The 19740-nt window shown below is 42.1% G+C and overlaps 1 protein-coding gene across 1 annotated transcript in view; it reads left to right on the top strand.

Moving 5' to 3' along the window:
- Nucleotides 1–19740, top strand: part of LOC137324433 (serine/threonine-protein kinase D3) — a 296452-nt gene that overhangs the window by 163346 nt on the left and 113366 nt on the right. The window contains exon 4 of the mRNA XM_067988706.1: nucleotides 15188–15319. Within this exon, the coding sequence (XP_067844807.1) occupies nucleotides 15188–15319 (132 nt within the window). The remainder of the gene's footprint in view (nucleotides 1–15187; nucleotides 15320–19740) is intronic.

The following is a 19740-nucleotide window of genomic DNA, read 5'->3' as shown; positions in this document are numbered from 1 at the left end:
TCCCATGGGAAGTCCCAGAGAAGGAAGGAAGTGAAAGGCTCCAAATTAGTTTGTGCAAAACATTTTGGAGTTGTTCGTGCACTCACAAATAAGGCAACAAAAATATTTTACTCCAAATTATTAATTTTTTGTGGACTGAAAAATGTTGTTAAATTATTTGAATTGACCATTTCAGTCAGACAACTAGAATGCTTGAATCAAACATCTGAACAAAAGTTTGCTGAATCATATTAAGTAGCTGGCTAGAAACTGGTCGCCGCAGAACAAAAAGGGGCATGGGATTAAAGGGACAGTGGCAGTGTGGATACAAAATTGGCTAAGGGACAGAAAGCAGAGTGTTGTGGTAAACGGTTGTTTTCAGACTAGTGGGAAGTATACAGTGGTGTTCCCCAGGGGTCGGTATTAGGACTGCTGCACCTTTTGATATATATTAATGACCTGGACTTGGGTACAAAGGGTATAATTTCAAAGTTTGCTGATGACACGTAACTTGGAAATGTAGTAACAATGTGGAGGATAGTAGCACACTTCAGGAGGACATAGACAGACTGGTGAAATGGGCCGACACATGGCAGATGAAATTTAATGCAGAGAAGTGTGAAGTTATACGTTTTGGTAGGAAGAATGAGGAGAGGCAATATAAACTAAATGGTACAATTTTAAAGGGAGTACAGGAACAGAGAGACCTAGGGTGTATGTACACAAATCTTTGAGGGTGGCAAGACAAGTTGAGACAGCTGTTCTTAAAAAAAAAAAAATGAAATCCTTGGCTTTATTAATAGAGGCATAGAGTACAAAAGCAAAGAAGTCATGCTAAACTTTTATAAAGCACTGGTTAGGCTTCAGCTGGAGTATTGTGTTCAATTCTGGGCACCACGCTTTCGGAAGGATGTCAAGGCCTTAGAGAGGGTGCAGAAGAGATTTACTCGAATGGTACCAGGGTGAGGGACTTCAGTTATGGAGAAACTGGAGAAGCTGGGATTGTTCTCCTTAAAGCAGATAGGTTAAAGGAAGATTTGATAGAGGTATTCAAGATCATGAACAGTTTTGACAGAGTAAATAAGGAGAAACTGTTTTCAGTGGCAGAAGGGTCGGTAACCAGAGGACACAGATTTAAGGTGATTGGCAAAAAAAACCAGAGATGACATGAGGAAACATTTTTTTTATCGAGTTGTTACGATATGGAATGCACTGCTTGAAAGGGTGGTGGAAGCAGATTCAATAGTAACTTTGAAAAGGAATTGGATAAATACTTGAAGGGAAAAAGTTTACCAGACTATGGGGAAGGAGCAGGGAGGTGGGACTAATTAGATAGCTCTTTCAAAGAGCGACGCAGGCATGATGAGCCGAATGGCTTCCTTCTGTGCTGTATCATTCTATGATATAGCTATTGAAAGGATATAGGAGAGAGCAACTGGAATGATTATGGGGATGGAGGGATTGGATTAAGAGGAACGATCATGTAAATTGGGCATGTTCTCACTGGAAAAGGAGGTTGAGAGGTGATATGATTGCTGTTTTTAGGATTCTAAAGGGACTAGATAATATGGACATGAGCTGTTTCACCCTGTCCAGAGCAGCAGAACCAGAGGACACGACCTGCACTTGAAGGTGGATAAATTCAAAACTAATCTGCAAAGACAATTTGGTGAGTGGGTGGTCAGTCTATGGAACAGGCTCCCTCGAGAGATGGTGGAAGCGGAGAGTATTGATTCATTCAAATACAAATTAGATAGATTTCTTTTAGAAAATAACATTTTGGGATACAGTATATGAGTAATTTGAGCCATGACATATGGTAAGTGTAGCATGCTTGGGAGGAACAGGTGACTTTGGACCTATGGTTCCCAAAGCTCTCCACCACTCGGGATTTTCCTCGCTTCATGTCCGTGTCTGTTGTAGACTAATTGATAGAGATCGATAGCTAAACAACTCCATTATCAATGTATCATGTGACTACCAGAATGGTAGAAGGCGAACTAGATGGACCTCGGTCTTTTGCCTAGCAATTCCTATGCTCCTAAATGTCCAGGTGCAGAGCAAAAATATTAACTTTACTAAAGGTTTTTACTACAAACCAGTCTGCATTCACATTAAATGTTTCCCCCCACCCCCTCCACCAGCACACTTTTTTGAAAGTGAGTAGTGTGCAATTGCATTTGTGTAACCCAGTGGTTATAGCAGAACTTTAAAAAAACATGAGTAACTTCAGTACCAAATATAGGGATAATAGTGCAGTATACCAGGTCACACTTATTTTATTTTTGTCTTCATCTGAGCTAATGAGTTTTTACTACCTCCTGGAAATTTGAATAAAATAGTTTGTACAATTTTGGTAAAATTTTGTTGTGAAGAATATACAACTTTATTTAATCTATATATACTTGGTACTATTGAATTTAATGCCGTTGTTAATTTGGGAGTAGCACTTACATTGCAAAAGAAAAGGTGATTGACAAACGTTTGTAAAACTCATGTTGGAAGTAAAATTCCACCAACTTCAAGAATGGACTGTAAAACTAAATGTAACACGATAAAAGAATACTGATAGGATAAAGTTTACAGTGCAGGAGCAACAAAGCAGTACACAACGTGCTGTCCACATTCCACAATTCAACATGTGTTTGATGAAAGTAGGCGTAGTTAGATATATGAGTCCCTTTAGAGTTGGGGATAGGAGCCAGAATTCTTGGGCAATTTGTCAAATGACTTGTGATTCACTACTATCAGCAGGATTATCCTCTTAACCAAGCAGGAGGCCAGGAAAATTATCAGCGCCAAGTGAAAAATTAGACACCAAAGAAGACTGTATGAGTCTCTTTCTAAAAAAAAATTCTGTACACACAGGGCGGTGAACATTCGGAGCAGACTGCCCAAATTGGTTGTTGCATTTCAACAGTGACTATACTTCAAAAGTATTTCATTGGCTGTAAAGCCCTTTGGTCTGTCCAGAGATAGTGTCAGGCGCCGTATAAATCCAAGTTCGTTCTTTTCTCCTATCTTCTTGTCCCATTTTATGTTCTGTCTTTATTAGCAACTTGTAATGCTTGTTAGAATGTGAGACAATCTCTTCAGCCGTTTCAGTGTCATGGTCACATATAGATTCATTGTACAGCTGTATTGTTAAAATCTCCATTAGATAGGCAATAAAGGTTGTATCAGAAATGCAGTCAGTGGCTCTTCATGCTTCTTTTCATTTAAGTGTTCTCAGAAGAGCACTTGTTCAGAGCATCATTTGCAGAAGCTTGGGAACAGGTCACCTGTTTACTCAGACTACAAAGAATCATGGAACCTTACAGCACAGAAGGGGGCCATTTGGCCCATCGTGCCTGTGCCGGCTCTCTGAAAGAGCTATTCAATTTGTCGTTTCCCCCCCCGACCCCCCCCCCCGCCCCGCCCCGCCAAACTTGGCTCTTTCCCCACAGCCCTGCAACTTTTTCCTTTCCAAGTATATATCCAATTCCCTTTTGAAAGTTATTGAGCCAGAATTTGCGCACAGCAGCATGGCAAGGCTCTCCGCACATCCTGCGAGAAAAAGGAACGAATATACTTACTGTGGGGTCCGCAACGTCAACTTACTCCATCTTGAAGTTTTCTCAAGCTGTGCCTTGTCAAATTAACTTAAGTATGGGACAGTCTGTGGGAATGGAAGCCACGCCCACAGAATCTGCCAGGAAGAGAAGTCACGCCCACAAATAGGCAAGTAGAAATCATTCATTTGAAGTAAACATCTGTATGTCAGTGTAAATAAAAATTTAAGTATTTTTTATTAAAAAAAGCCAAGCAAATAATTGAATTTAATTAGAGACAGAAGTTAAAAGTAAAAAGAAATTTTAACTTTTTAATTTTAAATTTTTTTTAATGAAATGATCAAAAAATATTACAATAAGGAGTAATATGATCCACATTTTAAAAATTTAATTTTTAGTTGTTTTGCAGTCATTAGTCATCGCGCTTTTATAAAGTAGTGTAGACCTGGCATTTTTCAGTGTCCCTTTTGGTGACGTAAGTATTTTCGTTCCAGCTGGGTAAGTTAATGATTTTTTAATTGATTTCCATGATTGTAGCATAGCATGCCCCTTTAATTCGCAGCTGTCAAATCGCTGGCAAACCATTGGGAGCAAATTCACTCTTTCTGGGTTCTAGTGCGCATATGCGCATTCGTGAACTTGCTTCATTGATTCACTGGCAGAGAGAGAGGACGCTGTTGAGGGGCGGCATCCCGAAGTGAGTAATTTCTGCCCCATTATTGAATCTGCTTCCACCGCCCTTTCAGGCAGTGCATTCTAGATCATAACACATGCATATCTTTGGATAGTACAAGAGAAGCTAAATTTTGCTTTGGAGGGAATGAATGAAAATGTAAAAATATCACATGGAGCAGAACAGATGTTTGCAATGATGTTTTTAAACACCACAAGCTCTGTTACCTTGTGCAGCTGCTCTGCGGTTTGCTGGTGTGGTATACCAGGTGTTGAACGGGGAGTTGGTACTGAAACGGCATTGCATTGTTTGCCGCCTTCTAGCTCAACAGTTTCCTCTATCAGACCACAGTTCAATGTTTTTCAACCCACTTCCTTATGTTGCAGCTGATTTTGTGTTTTTTGTATAAAGTTTATTTGTGCATTCGCATGGCTTCCTTATTCAAATAATCAGTTGTGCCCAGAGAAGTGGAATCCCGAAATAGACTTTTTTTTACAAGTTCAGTTTTGTAAATTATCTAATTTTTATTTACTTAAGCTACTTTAGATTTAGCACAAAGTTTTATTTGCTATAGCTCATGAAAAAGTAGGTTTTTTTTAATTAAGCAGTCCAACGTTTTGTGTGGCACTATCACCGTGCTAAATGGGATAGATTCAGAACAGATCTAGCAGCTCAAAACTGGGCATCCATGAGGCACTGTGAGCCATCAGCAGTCGCAGAATTGTATTCCAGCATAATCTGTAACCTCATGGCCTGGCATATTCCTCACTCTATCATTACCATCAAGCCAGGGGATCAACCCTGGTTCAATGAGGAGTGCAGAAGAGCATGCCAGGAGCAGCACCAGGCGTACCTAAAAATGAGGTGCCAACCTGGTGAAGCTACAACTCAGGACTACATGCATGCTAAACAGCGGAAACAACATGCTACAGACAGAGCTAAGCGATTCCACAACTAACGGATCAGATCAAAGCTCTGCAGTCCTGCCACATCCAGTCGTGAATGGTGGTGGACAATTAAGCAGCCAACGGGAGGAGGAGGCTCTGCAAACATCCCCATCCTCAATGATGGTGGAGTCTAGCACGTGAGTGCAAAAGACAAGGCTGAAGCGTTTGTAACCATCTTCAGCCAGAAGTGCCGATTGGATGATCCATCTCTGCCTCCTCCCGATATCCCCACCATCACAGAAGCCGGTCTTCAGCCAATTCGATTCACTCCACGTGATATCAAGAAACGGCTGAGTGCACTGTATACAGCAAAGGCTATGGGCCCCGACAACATCCCGGCTGTAGTGCTGAAGACTTTTGCTCCAGAACTAGCCGCGCCTCTAGCCAAACTGTTCCAGTACAGCTACAACACTGGCATCTACCCGACAATGTGGAAAATTGCCCAGGTATGTCCTGTCCACAAAAAGCAAGACAAATCCATTCCGGCCAGTTACCGCCCCATCAGTCTACTCTCAATCATCAGTAAAGTGATGGAAGGTGTCGTCAACAGTGCTGTCAAGCGGCACTTACTCACCAATAATCTGCTCACCGATGCTCAGTTTGGGTTCCGCCAGGACCACTTGGCTCCAGACCTCATTAAAGCCTTGGTCCAAACATGGATACGAGCTGAATTCCAGAGGTGAGGTGAGAGTGACTGCCCTTGACATCAAGGCAGCATTTGACCAAGTGTGGCACCAAGGAGCCCTAGTAAAATTGAAGTCAATGGGAATCCGGGGAAAAACTCTCCAGTGGCTGGAGTCATACCTAGCACAAAGGAAAATGGTAGTGGTTGTTGGAGGCCAATCATCTCAGCCCCAGGACATTGCTGCAGGAGTTCCTCAGGGCTGTGTCCTAGGCCCAACCATCTTCAGCTGCTTCATCAATGACCTTCCCTCCATCATAAAGTCAGAAATGGGGATGTTCGCTGATGATTGCACAGTGTTCAGTTCCATTCGCAACCTCTCAGATAATGAAGCAGTCTGTTCCCGCATGCAGCAAGACCTGGACAACATCCAGGCTTGGGCTCATAAGTGGAAAGTAACATTCGCACCAGACAAGTGCTAGGCAATGACCATCTCCAACAAGAGGAGATCTAACCACCTCCTCTTGACATTCAACGGCATTACCATCACCGAATCCCCCACCATCAACATCCTGGGGGTCACCGTTGACCAGAAACTTAACTGGACCAGCCATATAAATACTGCGGCTACAAGAGCAGGTCAGAGGCTGGGTATTCTGCGGCGAGTGACTCCCCAAAGTCTTTCCACCATCTCCAAGGCACAAGTCAGGAGTGTGATGGAATGCTCTCCACTTGCCTGGATGAGTGCAGCTCCAACAACACTCAAGAAGCTCGACACCATCCAAGATAAAGCAGCCCGCTTGATTGGCACCCCATCCACCACCCTAAACATCCACTCCCTTCACCACCGGCCCACTGTGGCTGCAGTGTGTACCATCCACAGGATGCACTGTAGCAACTCGCCAAGGCTTCTTCGACAGCACCTCCCAAACCCGCGACCTCTACCACCTAGAAGGACTAGAGCAGCACCACTTGCGCGTTCCCCTCCAATCCCGACTTGGAAATATATCGTCGTTCCTTCATCGTCACTGGGTCAAAATCCTGGAACTCCCTACTTAGCAGCACTGTGGGAGAACCTTCACCACACGGACTGCAGCGGTTCAAGAAGGCGGCTTACCACCACCTTCTCGAGGGCAATTAGGGATGGGCAATAAATGCTGGCCTCACCAGCGGTGCCCACATCCCATGAACGAATAATAAAAGAAAAATTTCCATCATAAGGTTTGCTTCTTGCTGTGCTCTTCCTTCCCAGCCCTCCTCTTAGGTGAATTAATAGTCAATCACTCTGGTATATCTTCTATCTTTAAGTCAAAGGATTTGAGGAAAATATTCAGACACTCCATCTGGCCTATGTATGTTTTATGGATTTCTTTGGTGGGGGAAGGGAAGCTTTGCTTTTGGTAAATTTTGCACTCACTGAAGTGGTGAATGTCACTGTTGAGAATAATGGAACATTTTGCACCTAACTCAGTATCCAGCATTCCCAGATCACTCGCAACATAGAGTGAATGCAGGGTAAGTTGTTTGCGCTATTGGTGATGTGCCTTGTCCCCATTTTTGGAAAGCCAGCATTTTTATAATGTACTGGTTTATATTTTCACCTCTCACATTAACCATCCTTGTGGCCTCTTCCAGGGAGCATTTACATTATAACTGTAGTGATTTCTTTCGAACTGAATCTCAACCTGAATTAGAGACAGGGACCCAACCTGACACTGGAGAAAATCAGTGCAACACCTTTGGAGAAGGGTGTCACTCAATACTTCACTTCAAGCCTTTACACCTGACTCAAGCTACACAGGTTTAACATTGGTGTGAAGCTAAAATTGCTTTGTACTGAAGTTAAACTTTTAAGTGCGTCAGCCAATTTTGTATCAATTACTCGGAGTAGTTTTGTGCTCAAACTATTTAGTATTCATGATTAAGTTTGGTTTGCAATACCTGGTGGAAAACATAGTATTTTCCTTCTTCCTCTTTGGGTACATACTGTGGACTTGTGGGCCGTAGGAATTGGTTTAGACTGACCAAATTGAATTTATTTGTACCCATAATGCTGATAGACGAGAGTTGCTTCAGTATGAGCTGAATTTGAACTCAAATACCAGAGATGAAGACGTGTGCCAATCTCAAGTTATATATTTCTGTATCCTTCTTCAATATTTGTTTCCCATGAAGGGATACATTGATATAAAGCATGTACTAACATGGGAACATAGGAACAGGAGTAAGCCATTCAGCCACTCAAGCCTGTTCCACCATTTAATTAGATCATGGCTGATCTGTACACTGCAAATGATTTAGTGAAAGTAGAGTATAGACCATTAGTCCAGATTCCCTCGTCATGGCTAACTGGGCCACCTGTATCTTACTCGGGGAACTGTTTTAGACACTTGACTGGTTGCTAAGTTCTGTCTGTTTCACAACAATGAGTTAAAGACGAGTTTACCCACCTGAGTATTGAAAATATCCAAACAGTGAAACAATGTAGATAGTTTCACTTCCACTAAGCACTTCAAGATGTCCTTGATCCTCATAAAATGCTTGGGAGTTTGAAGCATATTTTTTGGTATTTTCTTTGTTGATTTTCAATCTCATTGTGAATTAAAGTGACATGAGAGATGACTTATGTTGCATTGCAGAGCTCAATTTATTCTGGTGTAAACATAAAGATGTTTGTGGACATTGATTAGTATCTGTACATGAGAACGAATGTTTTGCTTTGGGAATCAATACTGTATTTTAGTTAAAAACGGAAGTTAATATGAATCTTATATTTTGTTTGCGTACCGCATTTGCCCAAGTTAAAACATTAATGTTGAGAGTCCTTCAAAGTGACACCTGGAGTTTGGGGAAGGGACAGCTTTAATTGAGTAGAAGTCCATGAATCCTTTAATAAGTTATTGGTTACTACAAGAATATAATATTTTGTGTCTTTGTTTCTCCTTCCTCCTTTCTGGTATTTTCCTCCCATGGAATTTATTTGAAAGAAGACTGACATTCAACATAAAGGGAAATGTCAAGGGCTTTCAAAAGAACAAAAGTAAAAGCATAAAGATGGGTGAGACCACTTAGAGACAAAAGGGATCATTTTACATTGAGAGTGAGGGATTGGTGGAGATGCTTAATAAGTATTTTGGCTCAGTTTTTACAGAGGCAGGTGAAAGTGCCACTGAAGGAGTACATGAGAAGGATAGGGAAGGAAAACAAGGCTGGAATAAATACTTGAAAGGAAAGTTTTATTTAATTTTTAAAAATGTCATGGGACTAAAATTACACAAGTCACCAGGCCCAAATGGTATGTATCCCAGAATACTGAAGGAGGTTGGAGAGGAGATCATGAAGGCACAAACTAATATTCAAAAAAAATCTTTGGAACCGGGAATTGTGCCAGAGGACTAGAGGTTGGCAAATTTTGCAACCCTAGTCAAAAAGGAGAAAGGCCTAAGTCTGGAAAATATAGGCCAATAACATAAAAAGGAAAAGCTGCAAATTAAATATTATCTGAAATAAATTAGTCTGACCTCAGTTGTGGGAAGTGTTCTGCACCTATATTAGGAGATGACATTAGTGAACACTTGAAAAGCATGGCCTATTCAGGGATAGTCAGCATGGATTTGTAAAGGTAGTTCGTGCTTGATTAATTTAAATGATTTTTTTGAGGAAATTAATATGTAGGTGAAGGAAATGTTAATGGATGTATATGTGGATTTTTCAGAAGGAATTTGATAAGGTGCTAAAACTGTGATGAAATTAAGATACATGGTATAAAAAGGAATGGATAGAGAGATGGCCAGGAAGCAGACATTAAGAGTAGGGGTTGAAATGAATGTTTTTTGGAGTGGTGGGATGTGGGTAGTGGTGTGCCTCAGGGATCTGTGCTGGGACTTGTTTTGCTCTCCATTTCTGTGAATGATTTGGACATTGAGGAATGATAATGAACTTTGCTGATTAAGGACAAATTAGAGGGCATGTAAAATTAGGAGGAGGACCTAGGCAGTTTGCAGAAAGAGCAGTTCAAAGGAAGGTTACCCCAAGTAGTAAGATTCTAGACAGACTGGAGGAACAGAGATATCTAGGAGTAGGGATATATTACCCTTCTAAGATGGGAATGCAGGAAGAAAAGACCATAAAAAGGCAAACATGGTTTTATATGTTGCAGTATTGAATATAAAAGCATGGATGTGATGTATTTGTACAAGATGTTGGTTAGGCTACAAGTGGAACATTACGTGCAGTTCTCAGAAGAATGTTAGATCTGTGGAAAGTGTACAGCAAAGAGTCACTGGAATGATACTACCAAAGGTTATAGTTACAAAGCAAGACTTCAAAAATTGGGGTTTTATTGATTTGGAACAGAGAAAATTAAGGCAGGATCTAATTTTCAAGATTTTGAATGGGGAAAAAATGCACGATTATTTCCACTCGTTGACTAATCAGCAAAAAGGAACTCAGGATTATCACTGGAAGGCCAAAGGCGGAATTAGAATTTGGAATACTTTACCACATGGCTATTAGGCAAAAATGTAACATCATTTAAAAGGGACTTCTATACGTATTTGAAAATAAAGAATATAAAAAGATTTAGGAAAGGGTGGGGAAATATGTTGGAGTATATAGTCCTAGCTGAAGAGCTCACACTAGCATAAATGTGATGAGCCTTTTTCTGTGCTGTAATTTCTGTGATTCCTTTAAAAAAATATATTCTTTTATGTTAAGGATGTCGCTGGCAAGCCTAGCATTTATTGTCCATCCCTAGTTGCCCTTGAGAAGGTGGTGGTGGGTCACCTTCTTAAACCTGCAGTCTGTGTGGTGAAGGTGCTCCCACAGCGCTGTTAGGGAGCTCCAGGATTTTGACTCAGCAATGATGAAGGAACTACGATATGTCTCCAAGTCAGGATGATCTATGACTACGACTGCCTGCTAATGTCGAGTTCCCTGGGGCCTAGATGCCTTCTTACCGTGTCCAAAAGACCATTCTTTATATGTGAGCCTAGACAGTGAACAGCAGCAGGCTTTTTGATCACTTGGGTATCACAACTGAGTGTGATTTTTGCCTTCACTTGACATCCGGCAGAATTCACTGGTATTGATCAGGAGTAGGTACTGGTTCATATTTTTCCTTCCTTAGCTCATGGGTACTGAGACCAATTGTTGTACCTGATTGAGGTTGGCTAACTCCCACCAACTCAGAATTAAACTCCCGGCATGTCCCCAGTGTGTATGGCTCATCTGTTTGCTGGTTTTCTGCTTTAAAGAAAAGGATCTCCTCTGTACAGACCATACACGGGGAATTGAGCATTCTGCTACTCTGCATGTGCCTAGAGAAAGAGAATCTAAGGGAGGATTTAACTCGGCTCCAATGTAAATGAACCCAATAGATGGGGTAGTTTCAAGTGAGAAAAGTTTAGCTAGAGCAGTAGTTGTGGAGAAAGAGGCATTTGCAGCAACTAGTTCTTTTTATGTCTGGTACATTCAGCACTGAAATCTTTTTAAAGCACATTTATGTTGGCACTTGTTCTGTTTGGATCAAGGGAAGGTTGGGAGACACACACAATAAAAGTAGGTCTACAGTTCTGCTGTTGAGATAAGGGAGCTAGTTTTAGCAGTGTAAATGTGAGGTATCTGTGTGTGTCATCTAAACTGGGCAAGCATCAGTGTGAAAGCACCTTTAATGCTGTCCTGGACTGGACTCGAGGAATCCTTTCACAACGTTTCTTCTGATTTGTCCAAATCAATTGTAAGTAATTTTTGAGAAGGCCTCTTCCAGGCTGCTGTCAAAATAATTCTGAATATAAAGGCCACCCGTTTTCACTTTGCAAGGAGCAAAGGATCATCCATAGTGATTGTACAGTGTGTATGAACATTCAACAGGTATAAAGTGGTAACATGCTAATTCTCCAGTATTGTTAATTTCTCAACCTAATTATGATCAAGGAAAATAGTTCACCTCTCACCCTCTCAATTGCCACTACCCAGGAAACTGCCCAATGATAATTACATGGAACTACTGATAGTCATTTTTGCATTACATTAAGAAACAACAAAAATCCGTTGTTTATGCAGATGTGGCCAATCATAGTGCATTCAATTAATACTCACATATCATGCAAGAAATTTGCAAACCTAGCACAGCAATGTGACTGTTGACGGGCAGTGTAAACTTTCTTAAATCTGGATTGTACAGTCTTGTGCTCCTCGCAAGGTTGCCAACTCTGGGTGGAGGCTTTCCTGGAGGTTTGACCACATGACGTTCTGACGACGTGACTGCTGCAAATGATAATTGCATTTAACTTATAAAGATTGGGTATCTTTGCTCATGGTTTCGCGCCAGCAGCTGTTGTGCGAGAAGTTCTGAGAACCAGGAGGCCTGCAGACAAATAAGGGAAATTGGAAGAGTTGGGAGGAACTTTGATTCCACCAGGAATAATAACTCACTGAAATTGCACCTATAACTAATAGTACTACTGGTATTACTCAGATTCTCCTCATAACCAACACTAATACAACAACTCACTGGTAATATATGTGTAACTGGTAGTAATAGGTTTAATGCCCCAATATCCTACCTGTAACTGGTAGTAATCCTATAACCCGCTAATATGCACCCTGTAATTACAGCCAGAATCCCCCTGCACTGCACAAGGTGCGGTCAAGATCCCCAGTTGATGCCACTTTTAATAGCCCCGATCTCTTCCCCCTAACTACTTGGACTCTGGTTTGAACTCCAGTTCCATGTGAAAGTGACAACTCTGAACTGGGAACCTCATTCAGAGCCGGTCTGTACTTGGACTTCACACGTCAAAACTGGCCAGCACAGACCAAATCTCCCCCCTACCCTGACTCCCCCAGTTTTCTCCCTTCCCTCCATTATTTATGTTCTAAAGGCATTGGGGTAGATCTTTGTGCGATAGTGTAAAACTAGTATGAAATCAGTGGAAATAAAAAATCGGGAGAGATGTAAAACGAGCTGCCGACTCGCTATCACCCGTTTTGCACCATCGCACAAAGTCAAGATATACCCCATTGGCTCCTTGCTGACATACAGTTTCATCTGTGTCATTTGCCACCTTGTACCTTGCATACATGGCCATTCTTCATACATTAACCAATACAATGAATGCCAGCAGGCGATTCGGTCACTTGAGAATTGCGGTCACAACTGATCACTATCTAGTGATCCCTACTAGATGAAGGGAAACATGTAACTTGGTCGAATTTTCCCTCCCTAACCCAGAGCTGCTGAGGCAGTTTTCACACTCTGCACCCTTACTGAGATCAGTGAGCTAGTGCAAATTGGTCATCAAGCCTGGGACCTTTCTGCTGTATATGTCGCAGCTACTCGCTATATTAACCATAGGGGTTACCAACATTGGGATTTTCATTCCAAAGATAGCAGACAAAGCTTCTAACCCAAGGAACAGCTGGTAATGAGGTACATCAGTTGATCGGGGAGGAGGAGGGTGCTGGAACCAGAGTGTCAGTTGGGTTGTGGCAGCCTCTACTAAATTAATCCGAAATCTAAGAATAATGACAATGGTGGTACCTAAAACATGTCAAACTATAAGGTTACAGTGAGTAAATGGTTATGTCAAAGATTATTTAAAATGCCTAGTTACACCAGCAATAGATTTGTAAACTTTAATCTTGTTTATGTGCAGACTTCAGAAGAGTGAGCATGAATACTGTTCTTTACATTGCCATTCTTCGCTGTGTGACTGTCTGAGGAATGAGGAACTCTGCAGGAGTCTCTGAATATCTTTTGAGTCTGGTTTATATGAGAGAAAAGTAGGAGTAGCCTTAGGCACCACAGCTGAGCTTTGGGAGGGAAGTCAACAGTGCAAGTGCAGCAGCGGGGAGTGAATATAAATGGAGCTGTTTTGGCAGAAGCTGTTCCCTGATCTGATTTTGGGTCAGTTGACTATTTTATTTTTATGGCTGATTTTAAGTTAAAATTTTTGTGTGAGCATCAAAGGTCTCTAGTCTGAACCTCGCAGGATTTATTTTCACCTTGTTTCGATGAAAAAAAAGTCAGAGAAAATCAAACGACTGTTGTAAGTCATAATTACTTAAAAGAATGTCATTTAACTGGTAGTCTCCTGTGGCGTTGTTCAAGGTCGTTTGCGGTGTGGAGCGCGGTGTTCCATTTATGTTACTTGTACTGAGCTGATGCCGTTGCTTTGGATTTTCACTGAGGCCTTGAAGTTATCTCTGGAAGATTCCATTTATTGTTGGGGCAGATGTGGGGACTGGAACATTCGGGTGGGCTTCAGGGCTGCAAGGCGGAGTTCAGACAGGTTCCACTGCTTTATGCTTTCGAGATGGCGATCATTTTGGCTGCAGTGGTTAGATTGCACTGCCACTGTGGCATCCTAGTCCCATTTGGAAGTGAGTGGTATGCAGGGCCATTTTGAGGTTTGAGAGGTCCTGAAGAGCTGTTCCATGGTCCCCACATGTCTATACTATTCTCTTTTCTCTCTCCTAATCTCTGCCACTGTTATTGTTTTTGTTACTCCCTTTACTGCATTTTATTTTTTCACTACTTCTTCTGTCTCTGTTACTCTCTTGTGTCTGTTGGTTTGTACCTGTGTTTCTGTTAGTTACTAGTACTGTCTTGTCTATGTTTCTATCTTTTGTTATTCTTCCTGTGTGTCTCTCTCTGCCCTCTTTAATCTCTCATTACTCTTTCACTACTTCTGGTGGTTTCTCAGTAACCTCAGTGATCTCTCCCAACAGTGTCCATTTCCTTCAGTAATCTGCAATTGCCGCCTTTATCCCCTAACAATCTTTCTGGAGCCAGGACCAGCACGGGAGAGCTGAGGAAGGGAGTGAGGCCAGAGGGAAGATTATTACCATGCTCATGCCTTTGGTTTGCTTTACATTTGTTCCATCACAGACCTGAGATTTTTCATTATGTGATGGATTATGTTCTGAGCAGAATTTATAGTGATGTTGCAAAATTAAGGAATTTTACATTATTGTACAATATGTTATAAACCAATATTATGTGAGCAATTGCAGGCTTGATTACTGTGTTGTTTCCATGTTATTCGCACTATAGGCTAGTTTTCTAAACAGCTTAGTAATTGAAGACCTAGAACAGCAGCCTGGAGACATTCCCTGGTATTTGTCTCTTGCATTCTGACATCTTTGAAACTATTCAAAAACCTCTTTGTTATGTGCTTCATGGCTCCCGCCAGGTTGGATTCCCAGAATTGACCCAATGTAGTTCTGGTATGAGCAATACACTTTGATACAGGCTCTTAAAGGACCAGATTTTATTCTTTTATCATAAGCAAAATATTGATTACCTCTTATCAGTGGGATGATAAATTTCCATTTTCAAAATTATGTTCTGTAGAATTTTTTTTTAAATTCCCTGTAGGGTTCATTTTGTTTCTTTCTCTTTCTCTACCAGCACTAGCTACTGTTGAAGATTTCCAGATCCGACCACATGCGCTTTATGTGCACTCTTACAAAGCCCCAACTTTCTGTGACTACTGTGGAGAGATGTTATGGGGATTAGTACGTCAGGGCTTGAAATGTGAAGGTGAGTCTCCATTTATGATGTACATCTCATAAGGTGTTTTTAAATGTACAAAATTCCAATTGTAAAATTGATATTTTAAATTCCTTTTTGAATATGGAAGTCCAAGAGTAACTTGCCATTGGAAATAATGAGAGCGCCCATCTGATATTAAATGCACAGCCCATTGCTGAGCCATACCGAGCAGGAAGGTCACAGATTCAAACCCCATTCTGTGCTGTATTAGTTGATCCTGAGCTGTGACAGTGATGGGAAAACTAGTTAACCTCAGTTCCCTGCTAGAAAGTGACTGCTGACGAGGACCCAAGGGCTTTTGAGAACTTCGATGCAGGGATGAAAAAAAAGAGTGCTCCATAGAGTTGCAACATTCTGGGCGAAGAGCCTTTAACAGATTTTTGAAGCAGAGTCAGAGGTTGGTGGGGGTGTACTGATTTGCTGCTAATGATCTACTTCTCTATGGCTGCAGGAACCCCAGGGTTCATGAGTACTTCCAAAAAGAAATTTATGTCGCACAGAGGTACGGGCCAGAAGGCAAACAACTTTTTTTTTTAATTGATAAAAACACATTTAAACTGAGGAGTGTTGAAGATACCTCTAAGCAGAAACTGTTTCCAGGGCATGCCTGAGTTTTGGAGAAATCAGAGTCAGGAATCAGGTTGGGAGAGTTGAGGGGAGTATTACAGCACCACCAATGGAGAAAATTTATAATTGCAGGCATAACCTGTTGGTGAGTTACAGCTGGCGTCCCCCTCACCCCCCCCCCCCCCGATAACCTCGTTGTGCCCCTCATTTCTCCACCCCCACCACCCCCAAAGTTTGGGAACCTCTGCTCTAAACTCTGCGGTAAAATATTTAAGTTAAAGTCAGCCTTAGCTCAGTTGGTAGCCTAGTGCTGAGGGAGTGTTGCTTTGTTGGAGGTGTTGTCTTTTAGAGAGACATTAAATTGGGGCCCCATCTGCCCTCTCAGGCAGATGTTAAAGAATCCATGGCACAATTCGAAGAAGAGTAGGAGAGTTGCCCGGTGTCTTGGCCAATATTTATCCCTTGGCCAACATCACTAAACCTGATTGTCTGGTTACTTATCTCATTGCTGTTTACGGAACCTTGCTGTACGCAAATTGACTGCTGCGTTTCCCTACTTTGCAACAGTGACTACATGGCAAAAGTATGAAATGGACTGTGAATAGTTTTGGGACAACCAGAGGTTGTGAAAGGTGCTATATAAATGCAAGTTCCTTCTAAAGTGATGAAGACTTTTGAGGTCTTTGAATAAAGAAAGATGAAAAAAAGTATGAACTGTAGAATTAAGAGAGCCCTTAAGTCAACAAACACTTCACAAGGATCCTGGTAAAGTCTTGCTTTTTTTTTAAAGTTGCAGAACCTTTGCTGAAAGGGTTTAAAGACCTTTTCATAAAATTTGAGCTGCATCTCAATCAAGTTGTTACATTTTAATCTTTTTTAGGAATTTTCTTCTTAGATCTCTTTTTGTTTGGTCCTAGTTTCTGTTTCTTGTGTGACCTCTTTTAAATATGTTTATTTGGCTGGCAGTGACTGAGACCGTGTGAGAGAAATCTTGATCAACAATTCCCCCCTTAGATGGAAAACATTCACACACTGATTTCAGGCAATAAGTGCACTAAGTTTAATCTACAATCCGATTTCCAAAAATCAGCTTGATGGTGCAGTGCACTAAGTCCGGGGCATTGGGAAAGAAGCAGTGCAGTGTTTGTCATTACGTTTATTTAGCATGGGGCAAAAATAGTACTTCAATCACATGCAGGCCAAACCAGAAAACTAGCAAAAGTTAATCAGCTGCAAAAAAATAATTGAAAACCTTCCTGCAAAAAGCTGACCATTCAAGAATGGCTTCGATTATAAGCCTATAAAATGTGAAAACAAGCAATTACGTGGACTTTGTAAATTAAACTGTGAATGGACCCAACATTTCTGTTCCTTGACTTGAATTGAAGAAAAAAAGACCCAAGTACATGAAAGTTTGAAGTGGGAAATCTAAACATTGAAGGCACAAAATTGGCAGTGTATTTCTTGAGGGGCATCTGTGGGCATACTCCCTGTAAAATGTTGCATTTTACATTAAAGGTGTTGCATTGTGGCTAATGTTAAGCACTTTTATACTTCATAGTTAATAGATTTTTAATATTAGAATAACAGTGATATTTGGATTTTCAATAGATTAACTAGACCTTCAGTTCAAGCTTGCACTATTCTCTTCTCCCTCTTCCATTCATGTTGCCACTTATCTCTATCCCCCCACCCCCTTTCAAAATGGTGCTGCTCTTCTATTCCCCCCTGCAACCCCCCCCCCACCAATTCATGCTGGCATTCTCCCTCCCCATTCCCAGTCCATGCTGGCATCTCCATCCTGAAGTGTCATTCCCAGAATCTGCATAACTCCGTCTCCCCTTTGCTGCCCCATTCCTCTCCCTTTCTTTGGCTTCCATACTGTTCTTCCCTTCATTGCCATCCGTTTTCCCCCTTTCCTCCCCCCTCATTGCCATCAGGTTCTTTCATCATAGCCCCTTCATTGCAATCCCCCACAGCGAGTCCTGTGGCTACCTGAGTCCAGCTGTTAGTAGATCCAACCGAGCTTTTCTGCCTTCAACACCACTATTAAGGCTAATGGTTATGATTCTGGCCTCTATACGGTAAGTGCGAAATCCTGTTCTTGCAAGAATTTCCACCTGCAGTATACAGAGGCCAGAATTACTGCTATTGTAACTAGGAGTGGAGCTGAGGGGAGAGGGGCCTGGTCCGGCTTATTAACAGCTAGACCTTTTTTTGTTTCAAAATATACGTTATTTAATTGAATTGTGTGTATCTTTAAATTCCATGTAAATATCACAATTACAAACCAAAACACTACAGATGGTACACAAAGTGATCTCATTATTACAGTTCAAACACAGTATTTCTTATGATTTGTGGTGTACAGTACAAGGTGGGATGGCCTTACACGGTGGCCTTTCCCCATAGAGCCTTTGCGTAGGTCGCACCTCACCTCAGTACATCCCGCAGCACGTACTCCTGGACCTCGGAGCGTGCCAGTTGACAACACTTGGTTGTGGACAGCTCCTTCAGCTGGAAGACCAGCAGGTTTCGGGCGGACCAAATGGCTGCCTTCACCGAGTTGATGGTCTTCCAGCCCCAGGTGATATCTGTCTCAGTGTGCATCCCGGGGAACAGCCCATTAGTAACACAGGACGCTGTGTTCGAACGGTTTGGGATGAACCGGGACAGATACCAACGCACCTCTCTGCACACCCTCTGCGCAAAGGGGCAGCCCATCAGGAGGTAGCCAACAGTTTCCTCATTGCCACAGCCTCGCGGGCAGCTCACGGTGGTGCTGAGGTTCCGTGTGTATTGGAAGGACTGCACTGGGAGGGCCTTTCCTACCACCATCCAGGACTTGAGTGGAAGTGAGACCTGGGCTGCACTTTTTTGTTAGTATGAGGTACTGGTGGCTGTCGTGTATGAAGGTAATACACTATAATGTTGAGATGGAATGTTTCTCGTGTGATAATTTAACTCATTCTACCACTCAGAAACGGTGACAGATCTCATTTAAAAGTTAATTACATTAGTACATTGGATAGCTGAAACCTTGTAACCATTTTTTTAAAAGCATGGCCATTAGCACTTTTCATTCAGAGGCACTATTTAACAAATGTCCACCCCAGTCCATCACCGGCATCTCAGATGAGAAGTTGAACCGAGGCACCATCATGACTATTTAACAAGTCATAACTATTTCCAAAGTGATGGAAGGTGTCGTCGACAGTGCTATCAAGCGGCACTTACCAATCACCTGCTCACCGATGCTCAGTTTGGGTTCTGCCAGGACCACTCAGCTCCAGACCTCATTACAGCCTTGGTCCAAACATGGATAAAAGAGCTGAATTCCAGAGGTGAGGTGAGAGTGACTGCCCTTGACATCAAGGCAGCACTTGACCGAGTGTGGCACCAAGGAGCCCTAGTAAAATTGAAGTCAATGGGAATCAGGAGGAAAACTCTCCAGTGGCTGGAGTCATACCTAGCACAAAGGAAGATGGTAGTGGTTGTTGGAGGCCAATCATCTCAGCCCCAGGACATTGCTGCAGGAGTTCCTCAGGGCTGTGTCCTAGGTCCAACCATCTTCAGCTGCTTCATCAATGACCTTCCCTCCATTATAAAGTCAGAAATGGGGATGTTCGCTGATGATTGCACAGTGTTCAGTTCCATTCGCAACCCCTCAGATAATGAAGCAGTCCGAGCCCGCATGCAGCAAGACCTGGACAACATCCAGGCTTGGGCTCATAAGTGGCAAGTAACATTCGCACCAGACAAGTGCCAGGCAATGACTGAGTCCAACCACCTCCCCTTGACATTCAACGGCATTACCATCACTGAATCCCCCACCATTAACA

Source organism: Heptranchias perlo, chromosome 8, assembly GCF_035084215.1.
Source record: "Heptranchias perlo isolate sHepPer1 chromosome 8, sHepPer1.hap1, whole genome shotgun sequence".
Classification (NCBI taxonomy): domain Eukaryota; kingdom Metazoa; phylum Chordata; class Chondrichthyes; order Hexanchiformes; family Hexanchidae; genus Heptranchias; species Heptranchias perlo.
The sequence above is the reverse complement of the archived record's forward strand: the minus strand, read 5'-3'. Positions and strand labels throughout refer to the sequence as shown.